Below are 23,767 nucleotides of genomic sequence, written 5' to 3' on the forward strand. Positions count from 1 at the left end.
AGGGTATCAGCTGCTGGTGTGAGTGGGATTTTCCAGGCTCTTTATTTTTGCCAGATCCACGGGAACTGTCCAAGCGATTCCTTCCAGGATACTTGGCTAAAACCTTAACTCAGGATGTTCCAAGTGTCCTGCTTCCAACAGGGAGTAGAATCCACAACCTCAGAATGTGTTCCAGCAACTTGACTAAGTCATATCCGGGTTGAGAGGAGTCTCCACCTTGCCTAACTCTTGAAGCCAGACGTGCAAGTCATAAAGACGGGCAGAGACCAGACAAGAGGCAATGCCCTGGTTAAATATTCAGCTATGAAAGGTCCTGTGTGCTCAGGGTGGTGTCTGTGTTTCTTTGCAGCATGGTAGTCTGCTGCTCAAGGCGGACCCAGGAGCTGAATGCCCTAATTACTCGTCTTTTCAATCAAATTTCCTATTGCTCATTTTCTATGTTATTCCAATGAGTCTTGTTGGCCAGGGAGGGGTAAGGGATGCATATTGGAGAGTTGGTGCTTTTGCTTCTTGACAATTTGATGATCTTAGTGTCAGATGTATGGGTTGTTCAAGCAAAAGGCTTGGTAGAAGCCATCTTCCTCCAGAGCAGGGTAAAATACAAGGTACTGCTGGGCTGCAAGTGAACATTAAAAACAGATGTTTTCTAATGTGAAGGCTGTTTCTCCTCTCTCTTTTGCAGCTTCTGTAGTGCTGGAGATTGAGCAGATGAGCAGCCTTGCAGCAAGGATGTTTGCCTGATATATTTCAAAGAGGGCTTACTCTCAGCTACTAAATTTGGCTGATTTCCTTTCTAGTAATAGTCTTTTTAACAAATGCTAAAAAAAGGAAATTTCCCACATTTCAGAACTGAAGGGAATGTAACAACAGTTACGCATCCTTTATTCCAAGGATAAAAATTGTCCTCAGATATGCCACCCACAACTTAGCATTGGACCAAGGCCTAAGATTCTGGTATGAAGAGATCATATTGCCTGCAGAATGGACATTTGCCTGGGACAGCTCTATGACCAGCTCCTTAGTGTTTGTCTGGCCATAGCACCTAAACCACTCTTAAAAATAAGTTCTCACCATACTAGGTGTTGCCAGTTACATGGTAGTACATAAAAAATAGGATCAAATAGGTTCCACGCAGCCCTCCCCTTCACACACACACTGTCCATCTGTCTAGATGCTTCAGCCTATGTGTTTAGAGATGCCTTTCATCCAGTTCCAGGCACAGGCTTCCCGCTGTACCTTCATTCTGCTTTATGGGAATGCCTGCTGCCTCTGTCTTCCCTGTATCTCACTACTGGGGTCTTTTCAGTCTTTGTGCAGGCTCCACATCTCTTCTCTTCCTGCCTGTAGTGTATGAAGAGTGATGAGGGGTTATGAGCAGATCTTCTGGTTTGCCCTCATTGGTCCTCAGCTCCTTGGGTGGATCAGGAGCTGATGATATCCATTGGAGAAGGAAGGATGTATGTCTTGCCAAAGTGCTGTGGTCTTTGGAGGTCCATGACTGAATGCAGCTGTGATATAGAAGGTATGAAGAGGGTGGGGAGGAACTGGTGTGGCATGGCTGCTGAGCTTGTGTTGGGGCCTGCATCATCTCAGACTCAGCACGTACTCAGCACTGGGTAGGTCAAAGGCAGGAACATACAGTTCCCTTAGCTCCTTCCACAGGGAGCCCTTGCTCCTAGGGGGTCTGAGCTGTCAGGATGCCCAGTGTCCTAGCTCTGGCTGGTCTGTCCTCACTGGCCGACTGTTTTCCCAGCTGCTGTCCTCTCCACTGGAGGAGGTGATTTCTTATGAGTCATCCTCTTTGGGAAAGAAACCTCTGGGTTCTTCCCCCCATGATGTGAGCAGATGAGGGGGAAGGTATCCATAACTATTTTATTTTCCAGGTCTCAGCTGGGGGCAGGAAGATTGGAAAATGCAAGCTTAAATTCTTAGCTTAAGGTGTCACTTATGAATAGGAGTCGGACAGAAGCATGCAGGAAATATTCTCACAGACTTTAAACTTGAAAGTTAAACAGTTCTCAAGTTAAAAACAACACCAACTTCTCATCTTTTTTCTTGCACAGGATGGTCTGGTGGGACACAGGGGATCTGAGTTCTATTTCTGGCTCTTGTCACCAGCTTCCTATGACCTTGGACTAGCCGCCTAACCTCTCTATGTGCCTCCATTTCCTTCTCTGTAAAATGGGGGTGATCACATTTACCTGCCCCATGCAGACACTCTTGCGACTTATTTCATAGCATAAAAGTATAGGAAGAGCCATACTGGGTCAAACCGAAGACCTGACTCACCCAATAGCCTTTCTCTGGCTACACAGGGCTTGAGTTTTGCTGTCACAGGCTCTCTTCTGGTCTTTCACAAAATAAAACACCTATGGAAAATATGAGGTAAGTGCATAGGGAGGAGGAATATATTTCTAGGATGGTCCTGGATGTCACAAGGTCAGTGAAGGCCAGCAGCAGCGCTGGCGGGGCAGACTTCTGGAGTATCCTTAGCCAGTGCTGCCCCTTCCTGGCTTCCCTGCTCTGAGCGCTCAGTGCTGCCGCAGGGGATCCGTGCTGGCCCGGGTCAGCCCCGCGCAGGGCAGGCTGCCCCGCCGCTCGCCCTCCCCAGAGAAGGCGGGGAGAGGAGCCCCGGGCTCCCGGGGCACGGGCAGCGCTTTGGGGCGCTCCGAGCATCGTGCCCGGCAGCCGGGGAAAGGCTGTGCGGCACCGGCCTGACCTGGCCCCCGGCCCAGGGAGCCGGCGACGGGACGCGGCGCTGCCAGGGTCTTCTTGCGGAGCAGGAGAGGGGCTCTGCGGGGCGGGGAGCCCCAGCGCTCAGCATTTGGTACGGGACTGGCGGGTCCCGTGCGCGCCTTCCCCGGAGGAGCCCGGAGGCGTGCGGGCGGCGAGCCCCGCTCCCCGCCCCGGCAGCGCTGCGGCGCCAGCGGCTGGAAACTCCCCAGCGCTGGGCTCCGGGGTAGCCGGGGGCGGCCGGTGCCGGGAGACCCGCGGGGGAGCAACCCCGTGCCCGCCGGCGGGCGGGCGGGCGGGGGACGCGTCCCGGGGAGGGCGTGCTCCCGGCGGAGGATGTGGGCCGGGGGGGCGGAGGGGTGCGCGGTGAGGGGTGGAGAAGTTATAAATCAGCGGGGCTGGGGCTGGCTTGTAATTGATGTCCGCGGGAGGTGAAGCTGGCAGGGCGGCTCGCTGCGGACACTCCCTTTCCGCGGGCCGGGGCGGGCGGGGAGGGCTCGGGGGCTGCTGGATGCGGATCCCGCGCCGCGCTGCGCCGTTATCTCCGCCACCGCGGGAGGAGCCCGGGACCGAGGAGAGCCCGTCGGAGCCCAGCCGGCGCCTCTGCCTCCTCCTCGCTGCCGTCGGCAGGGGAAGAGCCCTGCGCTCCTGCGGGCAGGACCATGCCCCGCCAGCTGCTCTCAGGGACCGTGCTGCTGGGAGCCGCCCTCCTGCTGGCAGGTAAGGGTCCGCCGGGACCCGCTGCCCCATCCAGTCCCCGCTCTGCGCCGGGCTTTCCGCGACGTGCCCCCAGCGATGTGCCTCCTCGGCGGCGCCTCCCGTGCCCCTGTCCGGCCCCGCCGCACCCCCTTCTCGGCTGGTGCCACCTGCCTCCCTTCCGCCCCTCTCCCCTGGGCAGGGCCGGGGGAAGCGATCCCCGCTTTTCAGAGAGTCGCGAAAAGCTGCATCTCGAGCGGTCGTTAGCCTCCGGATCCCCGGCGGTATGTCCCAGGAGCGGCCCGGGAGCGGCGCCCCGGGGGTGCCGGCGGTGCGGAGCCGCGGTGCTTCGCCTCCTCCGGGCAAGGCGGCCGTGCCGGCGGGGAGGCGAGGCTTTCTCGGGCACGGGGGACAGCCGTTCCGGGAGATGTCCGAACCGGTGCACCACGGAAAGAAAGCACGTCTTGGCTGCAGGGCAGGCTTCTTTCCTCCTCGCCTTGTTTCCAAGCGTCAGCCTCTCCCAGTTCTACCCATGAAGCGGAAAAGGTGCCCGTTTCCTTCGCAAAAATCCAGGTCCTGCTGCCTCCCGCCCGGGCAGGACGGCGGAGCATCAGTCGGGGCTTGCTGCAGGGGGTGGCCGCGCGGGTACCCGGCGTGGGTGTCTCTGGAGAGTGGGATGGAGCTGCTCTCCGGCGCCTGCCTCCCGCAGTTCTGCGTGTGCCGGGATGGATCAGTGCAAAGATTTGCTTTTCTTAATCAAGTTTTATTTTACTTTGAGAGAGGAGCCGTGCCTGCTGGGCCGGAGCGCCGTGGTGGAAGTGCGTCCCTGCGTTGCGTTGCTGGTCACCTGGGAGCAGGGGTGCGTGGGGACCGGGCAAGGGCCGGTCCCGCGTGGGCTCATCGCACCGCAGGCCCGCCGACCTGTGGGGCTGCCCCGCGGGGTGGATCGGCGACCCCACAGCCCTTCCGTGCTCGGCTCCCCGTGTCCCGCACGGGGCTCTCAGGTGTGCCCCGGGGCGCAGCCGTGCGCTGCGCGGCCGCGGGCAGCTTCCGCGCAGCATCGCCGGGCCTGGGGCCGGCTGGGAGCGGGAGCAAGTCCCGGGTGGGGAAGGAAAAAAACGAGCTCTCCCCGGGGCGGGCACCGAGGCCAGTGGCCGAGCAGCGCGGCGTTTCTGCGGCGAGCGGTGCGGCCGCCCGACCCGCCACGCTCCCCCGCGCAAGTGGCCAAGGGCTCGGTCTGCTGCACACCGCTGAGTCCGCCGGAGCAGTCCCGGCGCGGTGCCCGGCGTGCCCGCGGGAGCGGCCCCGGCGCGGTGCTCCCCGGGCGCTGCCCGTGCTGCCGGCCGGCGGCAGCCGCCTCCAGATGCTGCCCGGGAGGAGAGCTGGCGGGGCCGCGCCGACGAGACGTTTTCCTGCTCGGGAAGTGCTGATTCATCAACTTTGATATAGATATATAGGTATTCTTTTTTTTTTCCTTTCTTTTCCCCAGGAAAGTGCTAATTTCCCCACATTATTTGTCTCTGCCGAGGAGGTTCTTATGCCCAGGATGAAATAGGCGCAGGCATGGGACACCCACCCTGGATACAGGAAATGTGGGTTCAAATCCTTGCCAGGCTTCCTTCACAGCTTGAGCTTGAACTTCGGCGTCCCGCTCCCACATGGGCTCCTGCAGTGACCAGCTATGCTAGGGGACTGGCTTCCTCTTTCCTGTCGGAAAGATTTTCCATTGTGCAAATCATGGCAAACCCACTGCCCAGGGAGAAGGTAGACTATGTGAGCCAGGGGCTGTAAGAGACACTGGTTCACCTTCCTGTTCCAGGGACTGTCAGGGACATGCGCACCCTAGACCACTTCCAATGGGAAAAGCTTGGCTTGTTTAGGGGAAAACCTGCTGCTGGGGACGTACATCCCGGGGTCGGCTCAGGTACGGTAGGCACCAGAAAGATGCTTCTCTGTAGTTTGGCTGAGTGCCTTTATAACCATTTTGCTGGAAATTCCTGCCCCCCCCCCCCCCCCAAATGTACAAGAGATTGTGCTCCAAATCAGAATTTAGACTTTTTCAAACTCTCTGATTTAGTTCCATTTTCTTTTTTTGGAAAGAAAATCATACTCGCACAATTTCATTTGGACATCCCAGATAGATTCATCGTGCTTCTTCTAGTTCAGTGGTAAAACTCTCTGTACTTGCATTTGCACAGAGACTTTCAAAGTTATAGGTGAAGTGGTGGGATATTTTGTACCATGCATCTCTATGCTTTTCTTCCCATTTCACCCTCCTTCACTGCCTATTTACCTAAAACTCGTACTCAGGCTGTCCAGCACTTCCCGTTTCAAGTGTTCTTGATGAAACTCGATTCATCACTGCCGTATGGTCCACTCTTGTAATTCAGTCTCTGCAGGTGTCTGCTGAGCTTCCATTTACTGATAGGTACTAGAGGAGATTCACAGAAATAGTCAGGAATTACTAGAGAGCTTCATAAGAAAGCGACAGAAGGAGGTCTTTTAGCTTATATATGTCTATTTAATAATTTAAATTTCCCCAAAGCAACATGCAAGCTACAAGCTGTGAGAGTCCCCATTTGAAAAATGAGGTTAAGGAAATTATGTTTCTTTGACATGTGAGTGGTGGGCACTTCAGCTCTCTTGTATTTCTATGCACGTGCATATTTTGGCTACCATGGGAAAGAACAGTACTTTTGTCTGTTTTGCATAGTACTTGCATATGTTTCCTTTATAGCTTTTATGTATTTATTCCAGAAATGGTATTGCATACATTTATGCTAAAGACTGTACACATAATGGTCAACATGAAAATATTGTTGCCATATTAAGTTCGATCTCCCAATCCTAGACTTTGTATTACAATAATTTTGATCGATAGCATTTGGGAATGTGAAGGACTGGGTTTAAACCCTGAAAAGATCAGATTCTGCAGCCTGGATGGAGAATTATATGGCCACATTTCCAGAAACATAAGATGATAATTTGGCTGTATTTCCAGCTTTCCACACAGAAGCAATATCTCACAATTAACAGCTAGAAAGTAAATAGACTCTATTACAATCTTACCTGTGAACAGTGCTATACGAATCTCAGTTATTCCAGTTGGAGCTAGATCATCAAAATCCCCAGCGAATTATGGACTTCTCAATTTCATGGTCAGCTGGAAAAAATGAAGGAAGAAATTCCAGGTCAAATCTAATCAGTGCTGAGGTTAATTTCTTGCAATAACTAACCTGACTTCTCCAAAAGTGCTATTCAGATGGAAGTTCGTACGTTAAGGTTTCAATTTGATTTGAGTACTCAGCTGAAACAGCTGTGAGACACACAGTTACAGTGGTCTAATTTGGGATTAGGGCTGGAGATCTTAATGGAGTCCAGAAAAACTGGGTTTCCCACTTCTTCTGGATCTTCATGGAAACTGATCTCCCTTAAAAATTCCAGACTACAGTCACATAAGGCAGAAGAGTTAGACCCAGCTGTATAACACCGTTTTTTAAAAAATGTTTACATGGGGTTTAAGGATCAAACTTTCTGGCATTGCTCAAGAAAGTCACATCACTTACTGATGTTTTACCAGACAGGTGTTTTGCTTATATGCTCTACATAAAGCTAGATTTCATGCTCTTATAGCTGGTGTAAATCCAGAGCAATTCCTTTGGGCTAGGATAGCATCCTCTAGATTTACAGTTCATGCTGGAGGAAATCAGGATGTGACCTGTGCCCTAGTAAAGATCTTCATACCCAGAAGCACCCGATACATTATAAACCCCAAAAATTTGCCATTGGGGAGATTTGAGGATTTTTTTGGTGGTGTTGAGGGTTTTTTACATGTGAACAATAACAAACAAGCTGAGCCTATTTTTTGTCAGATGCTTCAAAGACTGAAACCAGTAGCCCTTCACACTGTGTGGGTGTATAGGACAAAAGGAAATTGTCCAGATTTTCAGGACAGTTGCTGAGTCCTTACACTTTAATGTGGTTTGGAAACTTCAAGCACAATGTTTATCAACTTGCTAGTTTTCATGTCCGACAGATTGGGAAAGGAAGAAGCTCAGCAGATGAGGGTTAAGGTTCGGCATTTCAGAAGTCTGTGTCCAATGGGGCTGTGGTGGGGCTTGATCAGCAAAATTGTTCCTTTGAATGCCCCAAAGTTAGGGGTTGGGACTTCCTGCTGCAGCCCCAGAGGGAATAGAAAGGAAGACTCCTGCAAGAGTAGCTTTGCCATGAAGCGTAGGATGCCCAACCACAGTCACTTCTGCTCTTGGAGGCAAGTCTCTCTTATTGGGGTGAGACCTTCAAGAAGCAAACTGCTCCCTCCACAGACATGCTTTATCCTCAGATCTCACTCCCCCCCTCAGAACTCTCTTTTTTTTTCCTCTATCAGTATTTGTAAGAATGTGGGGAAACATTTCTGTGTATTTTTGAGCATGAATTCCACTCATGGACAGCACCATGCTCTTCTCTCTTTGCCCTTGTGACGCATCCTTACTACACGTATTCCCGCAACTGAGAAACAACCTATCCCAAGCATTCCCAGCTGGGAATGGCCTGACTTCTTAATCCACCATGTGGGAGCCACTCATCCTAAAATTGGTCCAGTGATTGTCAGGAAGGTGCCCGTACAGTTTTCTCCTATCAAGATGCACAAGTTCAGTTTCATTCCCCCACAGTTGGAGGTCAGCACTGCATAACTCCTGGTGGTTAAAAGAAAAAGATATGCTGCAAGCAGCAGTCTGAAAAGTGAAAAGACAGGCATTAGTGCTGTCTCCAAAGGCAAGCGTGGCACAATATCATGCCTTTTGTGACCGGCAGAATGAATTCATGCTGGAACTAAGCAAAGTGATAACAGCTTGAGAAATACAAGGGAGTGGGGAAAGAGATTTGAAACTGTATATTTCAGAGGTACTTTTGTCTGAAACTTAAGTCTTGAGCCATTGAGATGTATGGAGAAACTTGGACTGGGAGTGTGGATGACTGTTTCTTCTGTATTAAGTCATGTTTGGTATTTGGGGCTTTTTTTTGTGGCACGGTGGGTGGAATTGTGCCGGCCTAAAGATGAAGAGGAGGATGATTTTGCTTGTGACACATCTGTATTATTCAAGACCATTAGAGATGCTTGTGAAACAGTTAACTGGTTTATTCATCATCTTTCCCAGACTTTTATTTGGTTTGTGTTAACGCAGAAGCAAAAAGTTCACGTTCATGATGACCTGATTTTACTCTCTGTTGTTTTTCCATTAAATCCCAGTTGATTTTCGGTACCAAAATCAATTTGTCCGTATCCACAATGTTAAGTCACCCCTGCAACATATTTAGAAAGAGCACAATCCAGTGTGATGTGATTGACACTGATTGCTGTTCGCATGATTCCAATGCTTTTCTAGACAGTGGAGCTACTCTTCCACATTCAATGATATGTGGCACTAAGCACCCCTAATGCAATCCCTTTTAAGTCATATTTAAGTCCCTTTTTTGGAGCTACAGCCTTGAAACAAGGTGCTCTTTGCCGTTAGAGCAGCTGAAGGATGGGGAAGTGGTTAGAAGGAAGCTGTTTCTAGGACTTCAGTGGGTTGAAGATGCTGTGGCAATGCGGTGACATTATTTCCGCGCCGTGTCTGGAAGCGGGGGTGGAGCCGGCAGGGCATGGCGGCCCTTGCAGAGCCAGGGACCCCTGAGCAGATGTCTCTGCTCCTTGGAAGTTCCCTTGGGAAGCCCATGCTCTGGGAACAGGACCCCCTGCTTAGTGCGTGGGGAGCAGCGAGGGATGAGTGTGAGGGCGTTTCATGAGAGGAATTTCACAATTTCACATAGTTGGCTTAAGCGTCCTTCCTGTGGGATTCTTCCCTGTCTTGGACTGAAGGAATTCACCCCTTTTGTTCCCATTGTCGTTCCTCTGTGGAAAAACCTCTCATCAGGATCACCATGGACTAATGTTAACAGAAGCGTGAGAGTTGCCATCCTGGATCAGACAAGGGCTCTGTTTAGCTCCGTGTCATGTCTCTGGCGGTGTCCAACATCTGATCTTCAGGGGAGGTTCAAGGAACCTTGCAGGAAGCAGTTATCTGATAAAATTCTCCAGGGAGGAAATTTTTTTGTAGTATGATCTAAAATCCACTATTATTTACTAAGAAACCGTGGGATTGAGGGTCAAGGAAACTAAAATTAGTGTGTACCAAAATTTAGGTGTTGTCTATGTTTATGGCAAATGGATATAACATAGTGGGATTAAATTGCATTAGATTGTATAATACAGAGAATTTTCTTCTTCTGTTGTGCTGGTAGCATCTGGGGTAAAAACCTACCTTTCTTTTTTTCATCCAGTGCTATAATTAACATTCATCCTAATCTATTTTATAAGTATTAATGATTATAATTTCCCAATGTAAAATAAGCCATAGGCAAGCTGGCCAGAAGCTTTCTGCAGGTGCATCTGCCACAGACTTTGTCGTTTAGATATCATTTAACTGCAGAATGGGTTCAGCCTCTTGAGCCATTGCGAAGGAGTCCTCTGTGCAGACTGTTCTGGTTCTCATCTCTCTAGTTTAAATTGTTGTGTTGCATTAGTTATTTTCCCTTGTTTTGAACCCAGGGCTTTTGCTTATAGCTCTGTTTTATAGGTTAAAGTAGGGTGGATGGAAAGTCAGTTGCCGACTTTGCCTTTTTTTTTCTTGGAGTGTTACAGGACAGTTCAGCCGTAATGATGGAGCATCGGAAATAATAACCGGCAGCCTTCAGCAAAGTGGAAATCCTGCAACTTTGCTTTATGTTTTCTTTTATTTAGTTCCCAATTTATTTCTGTGTGCACAGCTTAATGAATAATGTAGCCCTAAATGGATTTCATAGGCCTGTGTTGCTGGCTGAGCTGGCAGGTTACTGGCAGGTAGGCAGTTTGTCTGCTTAGACATCTATAAGAAATAGTCCTCCAATTCAGTCCTATTATATTGTTTAATTTGTCCTGCCAGGGAATCTGTAACAAAACTTAAGCATCAGGTTGGTAAATAAATTGAATTTCGTCACGAAAATTTACCCCCTTAGTCTATATAGGAATTTTAAATTATTTTTGAGTCTGTTTTTAATGCTTTGTCTTTGATACCGTATCGAAGTACGGTATTTCCTACTACGCTAGTTAATGGGATAAACTTTTCTCAAAAATCATCAAACTGATGATTATGCACTGGGATCTGTCACGGTGGAATTAGAGCAGAGGTGCAGTGGTTGCTGACACGTGTCAATAAGAGATAGAGTAGATCTGATGGCTCACAGACATAATATGGGGAGGGCTACCTACACTCCTGTAAGCAGCATAGGCTTAACCTTGTATGGAGGCGTGAAACCATACTCCTGGGTGAATGCCAGAGGCCGATCACGCAGCATCACTTTTGGATGGGCAGATGACGGAATCACAACCGCCTCTCATCTGCAATGGCCTGAGCAGGGTCTCCCCGGAGGGGCCAGGACAGGCATGTTGAGGTGGAGGGGTATGTATGTGAGCCACACGGACCTGTGCTGAACGTGGCTGTGAAAGTATCGCTACAGCCTAGCTCTGAGAACAGCCTCAGCAGACCTGTTTTTTTAAGCTGGGCATTCACTCTGTTGGAGAGAAGACCAGACTAAGGTGGACACAACTGTGATACTGCTCTTGCTTTTCTCAATGCACACCATACATTCGTGCGTTTTGCCCCCTTGGTGTGGTTTACCAAAGTAATGGTCCCATGAGGATTCATAATGGAGGCGTTAGACTACATTTGGATTGCCATTTTCAATTCCATGTGCTCAATGGGGAATAAAAAGTTTGTGATTATGGCTGATTTTAGTTCTCCTCTGTAACTGCTTTCTCCTTATATAGCCAGTGAAATGAGCACCTTCGCTAGGCTAGATGTTGGCAAAGGTGCTCATGTCAGATGCTAAGTTTCTAAGACTTACTAAAATTGGATGGATAAAAGAGGAAACTAAGATTCTTTTTTTTTCTCCCAGGTTCTCTGAATATTAAATTTTGAAATTTATTTTTAAATGGCATTATGTAAAGTGCCTGTGCCCATGCTCAAAATCACCCGGTGACTTTAGGGCAGGCAGGGCACAGTGTTCTGACAAGCTGGTGAAGCTACTGCCTTCAAGCAGGTATTGCCTGGGCACAGTGCACTGAACTGCATGGCCTTGGCTGTCTTTGCAGCTTTCCAGCTGCCCGGGTATGATGGGAGATGGTAATACTTTCAATTGGTAGTAACTGGAGCCAGATTTATTTAAAAAAAATGACTGTGATTTCAGCTTGTTAAATTTCTAGATCTGAACTTTTGAATGAACAAAACTCCCCTGCTCTTTAATAAAATGGTTTTCCCACAGGCTTCTGCAAGCGCTAAGCCTTACTTAGCTAGGGCAAATACTGGCAAAATATTTGGCAATTATTGGGGAAATACATATTTGTTTACATTTACAGCTATTGACCATATTAGCATGATAACATGTACTGCTCAGAAGTGTTAATGAAGTGCTATCAGAACTATACTTGCTCTATTTTTAGATACTGGGTGTTTTGCTTTGCCTCTACATCATTTAATCTTTTATCAGTGTGCGTACACATCTAGGGATAGCAAAAGCATACAGATAGTAAATAAACTCTTATCACTTGCTCTGAGATCCAGAACTGAGAGGGGAAGGACACGCTTGCTCAAATAATAGACATACACATCTTTCTGTGCCTGTGAAGACCTTTCTTGGGCAGTAGCGTACCCATTTACCCTGCTGACTGACTTTTAATTCTGAGGCATGGAGTCAGGGTCAAGGCATTTTAGTCTGCACAGGACTCTCTTAATCTACTGTGATAAGCCTTATGCTGTTGGGACTCTATTACGGTGCGGTATACAGCAGCCCAGCTTTTTCATCCATTAACCTATCCGTTTTCTTGGCTGACTGTTATGTCCTAAAAATTTAAATTCTTAAATTATAGATGAGATTAATCAGATTTAAGCATTTGATCCAGAAATCACTGGGCAAATGTTGCAGAACATCAGACTGGGTAATCAGAATGTCCCTTCCGGACCTGGAAGGGACAAATCAATGAATTGATTATTTTTATGCATCAAAGTGTACTTTGTAAGTAAATAGCTTCCAACAATTTTCTTGATCTTGAAAGCAAACGAGAACACGTTTCAGTCACAACAGAGGCATGTGTGAGTGATAGATCTGTTGAGGATTGAGACAGCTTGAGCCGTGTCTTCTGCCCTGAGTGTGTTTCTGTTTGCCGGCTCTGTACCAGCACACAGGGTGCCTCTCTTTGCACAAGAGCAAACAGGAAACAGGGACAAAGCTACCTTAGAGTCCAAGAACCTCTGCCTGTTAACCCTTGCAAGTCCTCATGGCCCTTAGTTGCTCTGCAAAGTTCTGCTCCGACAGAAATAGCGGTTACATTTTGCTGCTTCAGATCATGAGCTTGCTCATCTGGACAATTGTCAGTGTCAGCTTGGGACATAGGCATACCTCCTTGCTACCTCACAGATAAGCTGTCTTAGTGTATTTTCTGCAGACTTTAGGTGGGATGTTTGGATTTGGTTCAGAGAAGTGGTGTGAAACTAGGTGTATGAAGGACTGTGAAGTTTCCTTTAGGATGGAGACCTAGACGGCATCTGAAAGCAGGATCTCCAGCAGGAGATAGTGCTTTGAACTTCAGGGTGGCTCATGGTTTGGCATTGTAGGTCTTTCCTGGGGGCTGTGTCTAAGAACAGGCAATGGAGACGCTGCTTTTACCTCTGGGTGCAGGAACCAGACTGCGCTGCCTGCTTTGCCTGTGCCTGAGCACTAGAAACCCAGGCAACATAGATGAAATAGGGGCTATGGCTGCCGTGGAGCGGGAAGAGTAGCTTCTTCCAGTAGCAGTTCTTCCCAGCCACCAGCAGTCACAGAAGTAGGAAGCCTCATTATCCAGAGTGATCCCTTTTCTCTCTAGCCCTGTGGCAGGACCAGGCCAGACTTTTGCCCTTCAGGCACGAAAAAAATCAGATTTTTTTCCAGTCGCCACTCAACTTTTGAGACAGTTCTGCCTAGAAGTGTTCTTGTCTTACAAATGCAAGTATTGACGCTGATGAGAATCTCAGTGTTGATTAAACTAGGAGGACCTGTTGGTCAATATTTCTCCTTATGGTCAGACGTAAATCAAAAGTTTAAATGGCTCTTCGGAGTTGACCACAAGTTCCTTTTTCTCTCTCTTTTTATTTAAATAGAGTGATGTGGTGTGATGATGTAATTGGAATTATTATGGATAGGTACAACTGTTTGACCAAAAAAAGTTATATTTGCTCACAGAATGTCCTGAAGTACCTTTCGAAGAGTTGGTAATACAATAGCTTGCCAAGAAGAGCTCTGAAATAAAGAAAACTACCAATAACACAGAGTCCCTTACAAAACGGAGTAAAGCTGTATGCCCCATATGAGGTTGGCTGGTGGCCATGTTCTGGTTAAGGTGCTGCTGTAGATCAGAGCTCAGTTTCACTGGAGACGCACTGAAGGTCAACCCACTGGGTGCTACCACGCTCCTAAGCATTTCGGCCGGATTCTGCAATTGCTTATTAGTTGCACACACGTGGGTATTCCCGTTCCCTTCAATGGGGTGACTCATAAGGAAGTGCTCATAAGCAAGAGTAAAGTCCTGGGCTGCATTTGAACTGAATGATCCGCGTTTTAAGGAGCACAGAGAGGTGAAGACCCTATTAAGAAATCACATGTGCTCTCTTTCCAGTCCAGGAGTGATGTCTACAAAATACATTTTTGCTGAATGTATTTGAATCCGGAGGAAATGATATTTGACATAAAAACCACAAAGGGTCGGTTATGTTTAACAAGGCTTAAAACACGTGCAAATCCAACAATGACTGAAACAATTACTTCATGATGGATAACTTTATTGCCCACAGATGGCACTTTAAACCCAGAAGGTCAGATTCTTTGTATACACTGAAGTTGCAAAGATAAACTGATCGTTCTCCTTAACCTCTCATTGTGCAGGTGAAAAAAGATTAGTCAACATGTTCAGGATAACAGGAGTGGTTGGAAGACAGTCACTCAGCCTCGAATTATGAAGATGATGTTAAAAGTAAAGGCTACCAAACCTGTTAACTTCAAGGAAATTTCTAATAACTTCTAATATCATATGTTTTTTTTTTAACTAAGCCATAGAGCTAGCTTTTGGGTTTACTTTCTTTAGTCAAAGGTAGCAGAAATTCAAAGTGTATAAAAGGAAATTTAAAAGTAGAAGCTGGAAAAATCAGAATGGAGATAATAATCCATAACATGGTCCCGATTTTGAGTTCAGAAGACCTATCCCTTTAAGAGGAATTGAGGTTTAGCTAAAATAAGTGGAAGTTGTCATGTGGGCATGGTTACTCCGTTGTCTGTAGAACTGAGTATGATGTCACACATCATACTAGAAAAATATATGCATGTTCATTTATTTTATCTTTTTTTTTAATTGCTTGTAATCGGTGTTTTTGTTTAACAGGTAATTCAAATTTTTGTTTACTTCTTTCAGGAAGAGCATCACCTTTTTTGCAAGGTAGAAAATAATTGAAGAAAGATTATTTGTTTGTGCCTTTGCAAATTACAGATTATACCTCTGCTTTCTGAAAAAAAATATTTGTCCTTCCCTTATTTTAGACAGAATGGCTAACTTTTGCAATGTAAATTAATGTTTGCTCATTAATTAAGCAGCCCTATTGACTGACTTTCACATATATCTAATAAGCCTTCCAAAACAAATAGAATATGCCAAAAAAATCACCCCTTTCCCTATGGGAGGAGATTCCTCAGTTATCAGGATTAATTAGTTCTCTTGTTGTCACATGAAAAGAAGTTGCACCCCCCAATGTAGGTCAGTGTGAGGGTAGGCTGCTGATGGTCGCTTAGTGACAGGCACAATGATAAGTGAACGTGCCTTGTTGAGCCATGACCCTTCAGAAAAGACAGTGTCAAGTAAAATGCCCAGAGAAGGTATACAGAAGGCATAATCTGCTTCTAAATATTGACAGTAGGAATCTCCCTGCTATTCTCCTTCCTTTTTCTTTTCTGGTAAACATGTCAAACTCTATTGCATTTGTACTCTGCATCAGTTTTGAAGCATTTCAAAACGTAAGGAAGCTAATGACCCATGAATAGATAGGATGTCAAATAAAGCTATTTTTCTTCAAGACTTAGCATCTTGCTGGTAAAAGCATTGTCCTGCATACTTGTAAAAGCAACATTATTGGCTCAAAAGAAGATCTTTTACTTCTGCTTTTTGTCAGTGAAAAACTAAATGAATGAATTTATAACAAATCTGATGTTAGGTCTTGAATATTAATACAATTAACTACTGGAGTTAAGTATCTAAAATGTACTTGAAATCAATGATGAAACTCTGGCTTGTATCAATGGGAGCAAAGTTAGACAAACACTGAGTACTCCTTAAGATCCCACCCACAATATTTGCAAATACTGTGGTGTCTTTTAGATATATGTAATATGTGTAAAAGGGCAAAAGCTTGAATATGATCCAGTATATCTGGGGGGTTTTTTTGCCTGCAGGATGGGGTGAAAAGATCTGTTGTTTTTTTTTTTTTCATTTGATTTTAATAACTCTGAGGCAGATCTTCTGACATACAGGCTTCCAGGCTGTCTTGTTTTGTATGCTCAATTTAAGACAGATCTTGAGATTTTCATGTGGACGTCTTTGCTTATATCACCAGAGAGTTATCAAGAGAAAAGTTTGTAACATTTATAATGGTTTCTTGCCCTTCACCTTTGGCAGACTTTGAAAACAACAGCAGCCCACATTCCCAGGGCTGGTCTCCTGGTCTCAACATGGGTCAGGCATGAGCCTGGTGCTGCATGGCTGGCTTTGCTTCTGGGCAGGGTGCCAGTGCTGGTGCTGGTGCTGAGCAAAGCCGAGCACTCAGCACCAGAGCCATGACCAGGCACTGCAGACTTGCTCTCCTGCCTTGCTCTCAGCACCTGTCACTCACATGGATTTTCCACCTTTCCATCAGTTTTACACTGGAAGCAACCTATGTGTTGCTCTCTAGCAACTGGGTTGAGTGTTGCAACCCTAGCAGCTGGGCTTTGACCCGATGGGTTCCTCTGGTAGACCATTACTGATGTTTTTTTCATACACACTGAACTGTTTGTAAACACCATTGCATGCTTTTCTAGAGCCCAAAATAAGGAGCAGTTCAAGGAAGCTTGAGGCCAGGTTCCCCGCTGAAGTAAGGAACGAGATTCATAAAGCTAGATATAAACGCTGCCTTCTTGGGAGAGCATCTGAGCCTCCAATTCTGGGATGACAAGAGGAATGCGAATGAAATGCAGGAACATGGTGGTTTCACGAAACTGTCAGATTGTTTATTTGGAAGACATCGACAAACCCTCTCAACTAAAGTGCCTGGGTTGCTCCTCACAGAAGCTGCCTGAACTCTTGTAACATCTTCTCTCAATTTCTCAGTGTTTAGCTTCAGGGACATTATTTCAGAACTGCAGATGAGTAGACTCATAGATTGTAAGCATCTATGGGAGACTATCCCATAAAAGCACAGTGCGCTATTTGGCAGACCCAGCATTTCAGAGTTGAGATCCTTAAATGGTAGGTGAGAAAAATGTATGTTAGCAAGATATCACATAACAAATTGCTTCTTCAAAGATTTGCTGCATCTTTTTTCTCCCCTCTTAACCTTTCTAGTTAGAAGTGTGATTGTCTAGACAAATCGCAGAGGAAGTCTGTGTATTTGTACAGTATCACCATTCAAATTTCTGGTAATATTTGTGGTGCAGTTCAGAGGACCTCTTTATTCTGAAAACTTGTTATGTCCTTGCTTGAAGCCTGTTTAAGTGAGCTATGATTTGGTTTATGTCTGTGTTTAAATCTTCTTTTGAATAGGGATGGATGTTAGTATATACAGGAGAACTACAGCCACAGCTTAAATAAGATATACAGGGCTAAAAAAAAAAATGCAGATCAATGTACCTAACTTAGATGCCAAAGATTAGTTAAAATGTAGTTAACCCCTACTATTGTTAAGGAAGAGAAACAGGTCTCTGAAGATCTCTAGCAAACAGTTTTGAAGACCTAATCCGCTATTTGCTTCTTTTCATGGATGGTGCTAGGTAGTCCCAGAAGGTGATTTAGGTCTCTTGTCTCCACTGATGTTATAAAGAATTAGTAGGAAATACTTACTGACAAATGGACCACAGCTGGCTCCTCAAAAAACACCCCCAAAACCAGCAGATGAGGGCAGTGCCGCTTTACCTTTTGCACAAAATCCTTGTACTTTCAGCATCTCTCTCCAAAAGTGGAGAATTGGCTTCTAGGCCTTGCTCAGACTGAAGGAGTTAAGTCCACATCTCAGAACAAAGTTTTGCCATTCAGCCTCTAATCTGAGGCTACATCTGGGTGCTGCTGGGTGAAAAGTGCTGAATTTGGAGCAACCGTTGACTTTGGAGGGTTTATGCAGTGACAGTTTAGTCACCAATCTCAGCCGGCATTGATGTCTGAAAGTTCCTTCTATAGTCAATGAAAGGGGGAGGCCTTTCCAGTGGGTGATCCACAGCAGCCAAATAAGATTCACTTATTTCTACTATATTTGGTGCATACAGCTGTTCGTATTTGCTTGTGGCAGGGACCTCTTGGAAGGGCTTAAAATAGCTAAACTGAAACTGTACTTGTGTTCTAGTGGAAAATCTGCGTTACCCTTGTTTGCGTGGTGCTGCTTCTCTCGTATGTTGACAAAGAAATACTTTCTCTTTGGAGTAAAGTGATCCCGGGTACTCTCTGCTCTTCTGTCACAACACTGAAATCTTCATAAATCACACTAGGGTCCAGATTTAGACTTAAGCTGTTTTTCAACTTTAACTGTTTCAAAATATTTGCTTGTTACGTTCCTAGCTTCTGGAACACTTTGCTGTCAGTGTGAGGGCAATGGGATGGATGAAGACTGTTTCTTCTCTAAGGCATGCATTTCTGTCTGCTTGCCATGAAAGGTTTTGTGGCCATAGCCTGTTATGGGGCAAAGATAAAACATTATGCCTTTCCAGCACTTGCTGGCTTGATGAGAGGGAAGGTCTGGTGTTCCTCTAGTCTTCTGACCATGGGGCTTTTTTATGGACTTCCTAAAAATTGCCTTCACATGGCCTGTGAGAAGCCTGCCTGGATGTTTTCAAGCGTCCTAAGCCACCTCATGTTATACTGACACCCAGGGTTTCACCAGAATGGTCTGGCCATGACCCCGGCCATGTTGGCATGCTTGCTTTCTCAATAAGGAGCAAATCTGGTCTGGAGGGTGCCTTGAACTTGTTCTCAAAATTTATTGTAGAGCTGCCCAGTTACCTTTTGACACCACTTCACTGGTAGGAAGCCTGCAGTTAGTGAGGGACCGTAGGTAACAGTGCTGTGACCTTCAGTCAGGAAGGGAAGATCCTTAATCCCCTTTCACTCCTTCCAGAGCAGTTCCAGCTTTGCAGCAAGTTGTTTGAGTGAGAGTTTGGTATCTTAGAGGTAAATATGTGGCTCTTGCCATGGAAGTGGCTGACTTTTGCCCTTCCCGTTGAAGGGGCTGCCATGGTGGTGTTTCCTAAGGAAATGCAGCCAGCGGTGCTTGAGGGCACGCTTCCTTGGTTAGATGTGTAGCCACAAGGTCCTGAACTTTCTTCATGGTACGGTCAGTGAACAATCTGAGAGCGAAGTCATTGACCGAAACTTGCAGAGCTTTCATTTCTACTTTCTTTCCTGAGTAATTCTCATGGAAGATTATGTGAGTCCTGAGTCAGGACAGCAGGATTATGCTCAGAGCAAAAGAATATGTGTGGTAAGGGGGACATCCCCTTTTCTTTGCTTTCCCCTTCCAGTATAACATCATAAGTGTGAGTGGACTGGGAACAGGATGATTTGTCATTGTTAATGGTTTTTTTCTTTGTTTTTCTAGGATCTAGTTCAGGATCAAAATTAAAAGTTCCTGAGCTGAGCATAAATGGCACACAGCACGTTGTTCAAGCAGGCCAGACTTTAAATCTCACCTGCAGGTAACCAGCTGAGTTGGTTTCTGATAATTTGGCTGGGAGTTCATACACCTGACACTTTCCTTTTTTTGTAACTGAAATTAGAAAAAAATGAAACCTTATGCTGTGGGGAAAGGTGGGGAGTGAACTTCAATGGCAATTGTTTAATAGTTCTTTGTTGTTTCTGTTGTTGTTTTTGGAAAACAAGATAAAAGAGAACCCCAGAAATAGCCTGATATAATAAAAAAGAAAGCTTGGGAACTGGAGCTATATAATCGTAGCCCAACATAATTGTTTCTGCTTCCTTATCTGTATTTGCAGGGGGGAAATGGTTCATTCATGGTCTTTGCCTGAAACTCTAAGTAAGGATAGCAAAAGGCTGAAAGTAATTAAATATGCCTGTGGAAGGAATGGGAAGCAGTCCTGCAGCAGTCTGACCTTGAGCAGAACTCAAGCAAGTGACACTGGAAACTATAGCTGCAAATACCCAACAAGTCCAGCGAAAAAGAAGAAGGAATCTACAGTCTATGTATTTATTAACGGTAAGATTACGGTTTTTAACACTTCTTGGTACTTGCACTTCAATGCAACAAAATGGATAAATAAGGCAGTTCAGCTGTAGTTAAATACAGGGTTTTGAATGATATTTTCAGCCTTGCAAAATGTCATGATAATTTACCAATTAATGTATAAAATCTGCTTTCTCAGAGCTTGCAAGTACAAATGCTAGTGTTTTATCTGTTAGGGAAAAAATGAAGGAAGAAAAAGACCCAACCCAGCCAGTCTGCTAGAGTAAATAAAACTCCACATGGAAGTAGACTAGAAGTGAATCTGTGAAATGGGTATCAGAGAAATCATATCTTACAGAATCGGGTGATGACTGATGAAGACCATATATCTGGTACAATGTCCGATTAAACCCGTCTGTGTAAGATTATAGATTTCTAGGCAGCTGAAGAATGCCGGAGCTGTCTATCCAGATCACTGAATTATCTCATGCTGTAGAAAATTACTATTTGCGTGTTAAGTCACATTCAAAAAGGTACTCTGTAGTTCACGTTACACAGATTGTAAAAATCTAGAATAAATGGAATCAAACTAAACACAGAATTGTGTTCAGCTAACAAGTATTGTGTCATGTATGGGAAATACTGTAATTAGGTCAGTTAGGCTATAACAGAAATTGCTTTCTGATCCTGTTTTCTTCCAGGATATTAATCAGACACTTCTCAGAACGGTTGAATTCAATAGACACAATAATAAAAGAAGAAATTATAAACACTTTAGGGATTTAATTTAATTTTATATTTTAGTTTTTCTTGATTTTTACAGAATTAAATTAATAGATTACTGTACGATATCAGGATTCATGGATTTTGAAAGCCCATATTACAGAGAATGTGTAACTGGAAGTTTTCCAAATTATGTGTCTGCTGCTTCTAATGAGTTCACATCAGAATGAATTAGCCTTTGTTTTCATTTTGTGACACAAAGAGTGGGACTGGTGTTGTGAAAAAGCAGAATGAAGTGGACCTCTCAGTACAGTGATAGAAAATAAGATAGCTCCCCCCATTATAGTGTGTTGTTCTATTGAGAATTATTGAATAATTCATGCTGTTCATCCTGCTTTCCTTCATCTGAAATATACCGCAGAGTATTTTTTTCACCCAACTATTTTCATATAATTCACTGGATATTCAACTACAGATGCATCCATGGAAGTGTAACCAAAGTAGCTTATTCATTTAGTGACCAACATTTCCTGCTGCCTAGGAAAACTTACAGTTTTCTTGGATTACTTTTGCAAGTTTCCCATCATGGGATCTTCTTGAACCTCCCACCTTGGATGTCATCTCTATCTGAGATCTACCCACAATCCTCTCCATTCACCACATGAGAAGAGCAAGGATGGTTGTGACTCTGACTGAGAACCTCTCTGCTAAACCCATTTTAAGATATAAGAGATTCCTTTATGTTCTCTTGATCTCTTTCCTGTTTGAAGTGTTAATTTTTCTGGATCCTGAATTTTTACAAATGGAAGACACAACCAGTCTTTCTCTTCACTACTTCCCAAGTTTTGCTATGTAGCTTGCTTGCATCTGAAAGAGATCCTCGATTAGATGTATGTGAACCAAGGTTATCTGTGTAATTCACATGGTGATGGAAGAGAAACATATCATTGGAGAAATAGTTTTTGTACAGCCCTCCCCCCCAATCAGTTAAGGAAGTCTGCCTGAGTGTCTTGGTTTTGTTGATTTCTCGACTGTTGATTCAGTCATTAAATGTTGATGTTGCTGTTGAAGATAGGATTAGATTACATTTCTCCTCCTACCTTACTTGCCAAAAACCAGTAAAATGTTTAAGGAACAAACCTGTATCAAGCTTAGATCTCTTTGGCATCTTAATTTTCTAAATTTGACAATCCTTTAGATTGAAAACCAATTGAAAACCAATTTCTTAACTCTTAAGTGTTGATTGTGCCCTAGTAAGCACATATGAGAGCTAGGGTAAACTACTGATAACGAGGGAGGCTGCAAGGTAGCTGCTCATTGAATGCCTGTTCGAAAGGGTCAGTCTGCCCTAAGATGGGGAAAGGTATATTAGTCCTCCAAAAATTCACAATTTCAGGAAGAATTGTTGAGTAGGTTGAAAAGAAAGAAGATGCTGCCTACCAAAATTCACCCTTTCTGATCAGTGTAGCATTAGCATTTGGAAAGAAAATACTTAAGGAATGTCTTAATATAAGTCATTGTTTCTGTGAACATGCATGAAATTCAATTATCTGGCTCAAGTGGGGGTGAGATGGGGATAAGAAAATCCTCTGTGAAGACTACCTTTCTTGAGTTTAGTTTTATTTTAAATGAATTTGTGGGTGCTTAGGAAATAAACATTTGTAAAATTTGGGTCCCTCCTAGTTTTGTATTGTTTCCTGTGGCAGGACGTTGTGTCAGTCCATTTCCCATATTAGCTCCATGTGGATCACTGAGGTGCCTGTTTCCCATGTCTTAGCATGCTACAGATGAGAACAAATAGTTGCTATTTACAAATCCAGAATCCGAATCAGGAAAGTTGATATTGTTTGTACAGGAAGTCATCACTTATTGTTTTAAAAATGTTATTCATTTCCGTAATTAGAGTGATACTGAATATGAACTGGATTAAAAAAAAAAAACAATAAACCCATTAAGTCCTTTGGTTCAGTAATGAATATATATTATGCAGAAGATGAGCTTCTATAGACAAAATCAAGATGCAAGTCGATGAGTAGGAGACTGCAAGTCCCACGTGCCCCAGGATAACTTGAAGTATTTCTGGAGTCCTGTGTTTGGGTGATCAAGAACAGGCAGGCTGGTGACATTTCTTTCAGGAGCTAGTCCTGGCACCACCCTTCTTTCAGCTGGAGAGGTCACTACTGAGTTGCACAGGGGAGTGAGTGCGCAGCAACTCTTGACCACACACAGCTCGGGAATTGAGACATCAAGCGAGGGAAATAAACTCTCTTAAGAGCCTTGGACTTTGCTCTAAGAAAACTGATGGCCTGACTTCCATCACGAGCCATGGGAAAAATCTGAATTGAAGCAAAGCCTCTTTGCCAATTTCTCCACTGTCTCGGACCAAAAGCTGCTCTGATCTCTGTTTTGTTATGCAACTGCAGCCTAGTAGTAAAATGGAAAGATTTGTAATGAACACTCACTGCGTATATTGAGTGAGGCATGGGGAATTTTCTGCTTGAAGAGATAATTATGGAATAAAGGCATTTAAGAAACACCAAATTAGCAGCAGGCTATTTTGAAACCTATGTAGATTTCCCTGGGGACAGTGCTAAAGGCTTTTCTTTCTGCCTGCCTTTGTTTTGGCATCTCCAAGACACTCTTTTCCACTTGCTGCAGCTCATTCACTTTCTTCAAAAATGTCCAGTTCTCTTCATTCTCTACTCTCATCATCTCTTGCCTTTGATCAGTTGTTCCCATGGTATGACAGAGGAAAAGCATGTAAGTTCAATTACATTGATATATCAAGGTTAGGTTTTTGCAAGAATTTAAGCAAACTTTGGTTCAAGTTGAAGTGTTGCTATTTCCTGTGATGAAGACAGCTTTCAACTATTAATATACAAAAGTAATGTCTTAATTCTGCTGCAACAGTGAATTCTTCTCTAAGTGAATTTGTACTTGGCTTTAGGGTATTAGCCCACTTCTTAGTCAATGTTCTCCCTCTCCTTGTCTCTCCTCACACTCCTGCTGTGCAGGTCTTCTGACCACCTACTTTTCCTTGCAAAATGAGACATGTATTGGTACTTCAATCAAGTGCCATTCAAAATATTCTGTTT

At 44.9% G+C, this 23,767-nt stretch overlaps 1 protein-coding gene across 3 annotated transcripts in view; it reads left to right on the plus strand.

The window, feature by feature from the left end:
• The first annotated feature begins 3,273 nt into the window (after positions 1–3,273).
• The window catches only part of FLT1 (fms related receptor tyrosine kinase 1), a 112,748-nt gene continuing 92,254 nt past the window's right edge, over positions 3,274–23,767 (plus strand). The window contains exons 1-3 of one of the 3 annotated variants that reach the window (XM_075139845.1): positions 3,274–3,453; positions 19,368–19,464; positions 19,762–19,982. In XM_075139845.1, coding sequence (XP_074995946.1) covers positions 3,396–3,453; positions 19,368–19,464; positions 19,762–19,982 — 376 coding nt within the window. In that variant the 5' untranslated portion in view covers positions 3,274–3,395. Of the gene's footprint in view, positions 3,454–19,241; positions 19,465–19,761; positions 19,983–23,767 lie in introns of those variants that run through there. The other 2 variants (XM_075139844.1, XM_075139842.1) reach the window with 2 other exon arrangements.

The sequence above is a fragment of the Calonectris borealis genome, chromosome 1 (genome assembly GCF_964195595.1).
Source record: "Calonectris borealis chromosome 1, bCalBor7.hap1.2, whole genome shotgun sequence".
Lineage (NCBI taxonomy): Eukaryota > Metazoa > Chordata > Aves > Procellariiformes > Procellariidae > Calonectris > Calonectris borealis.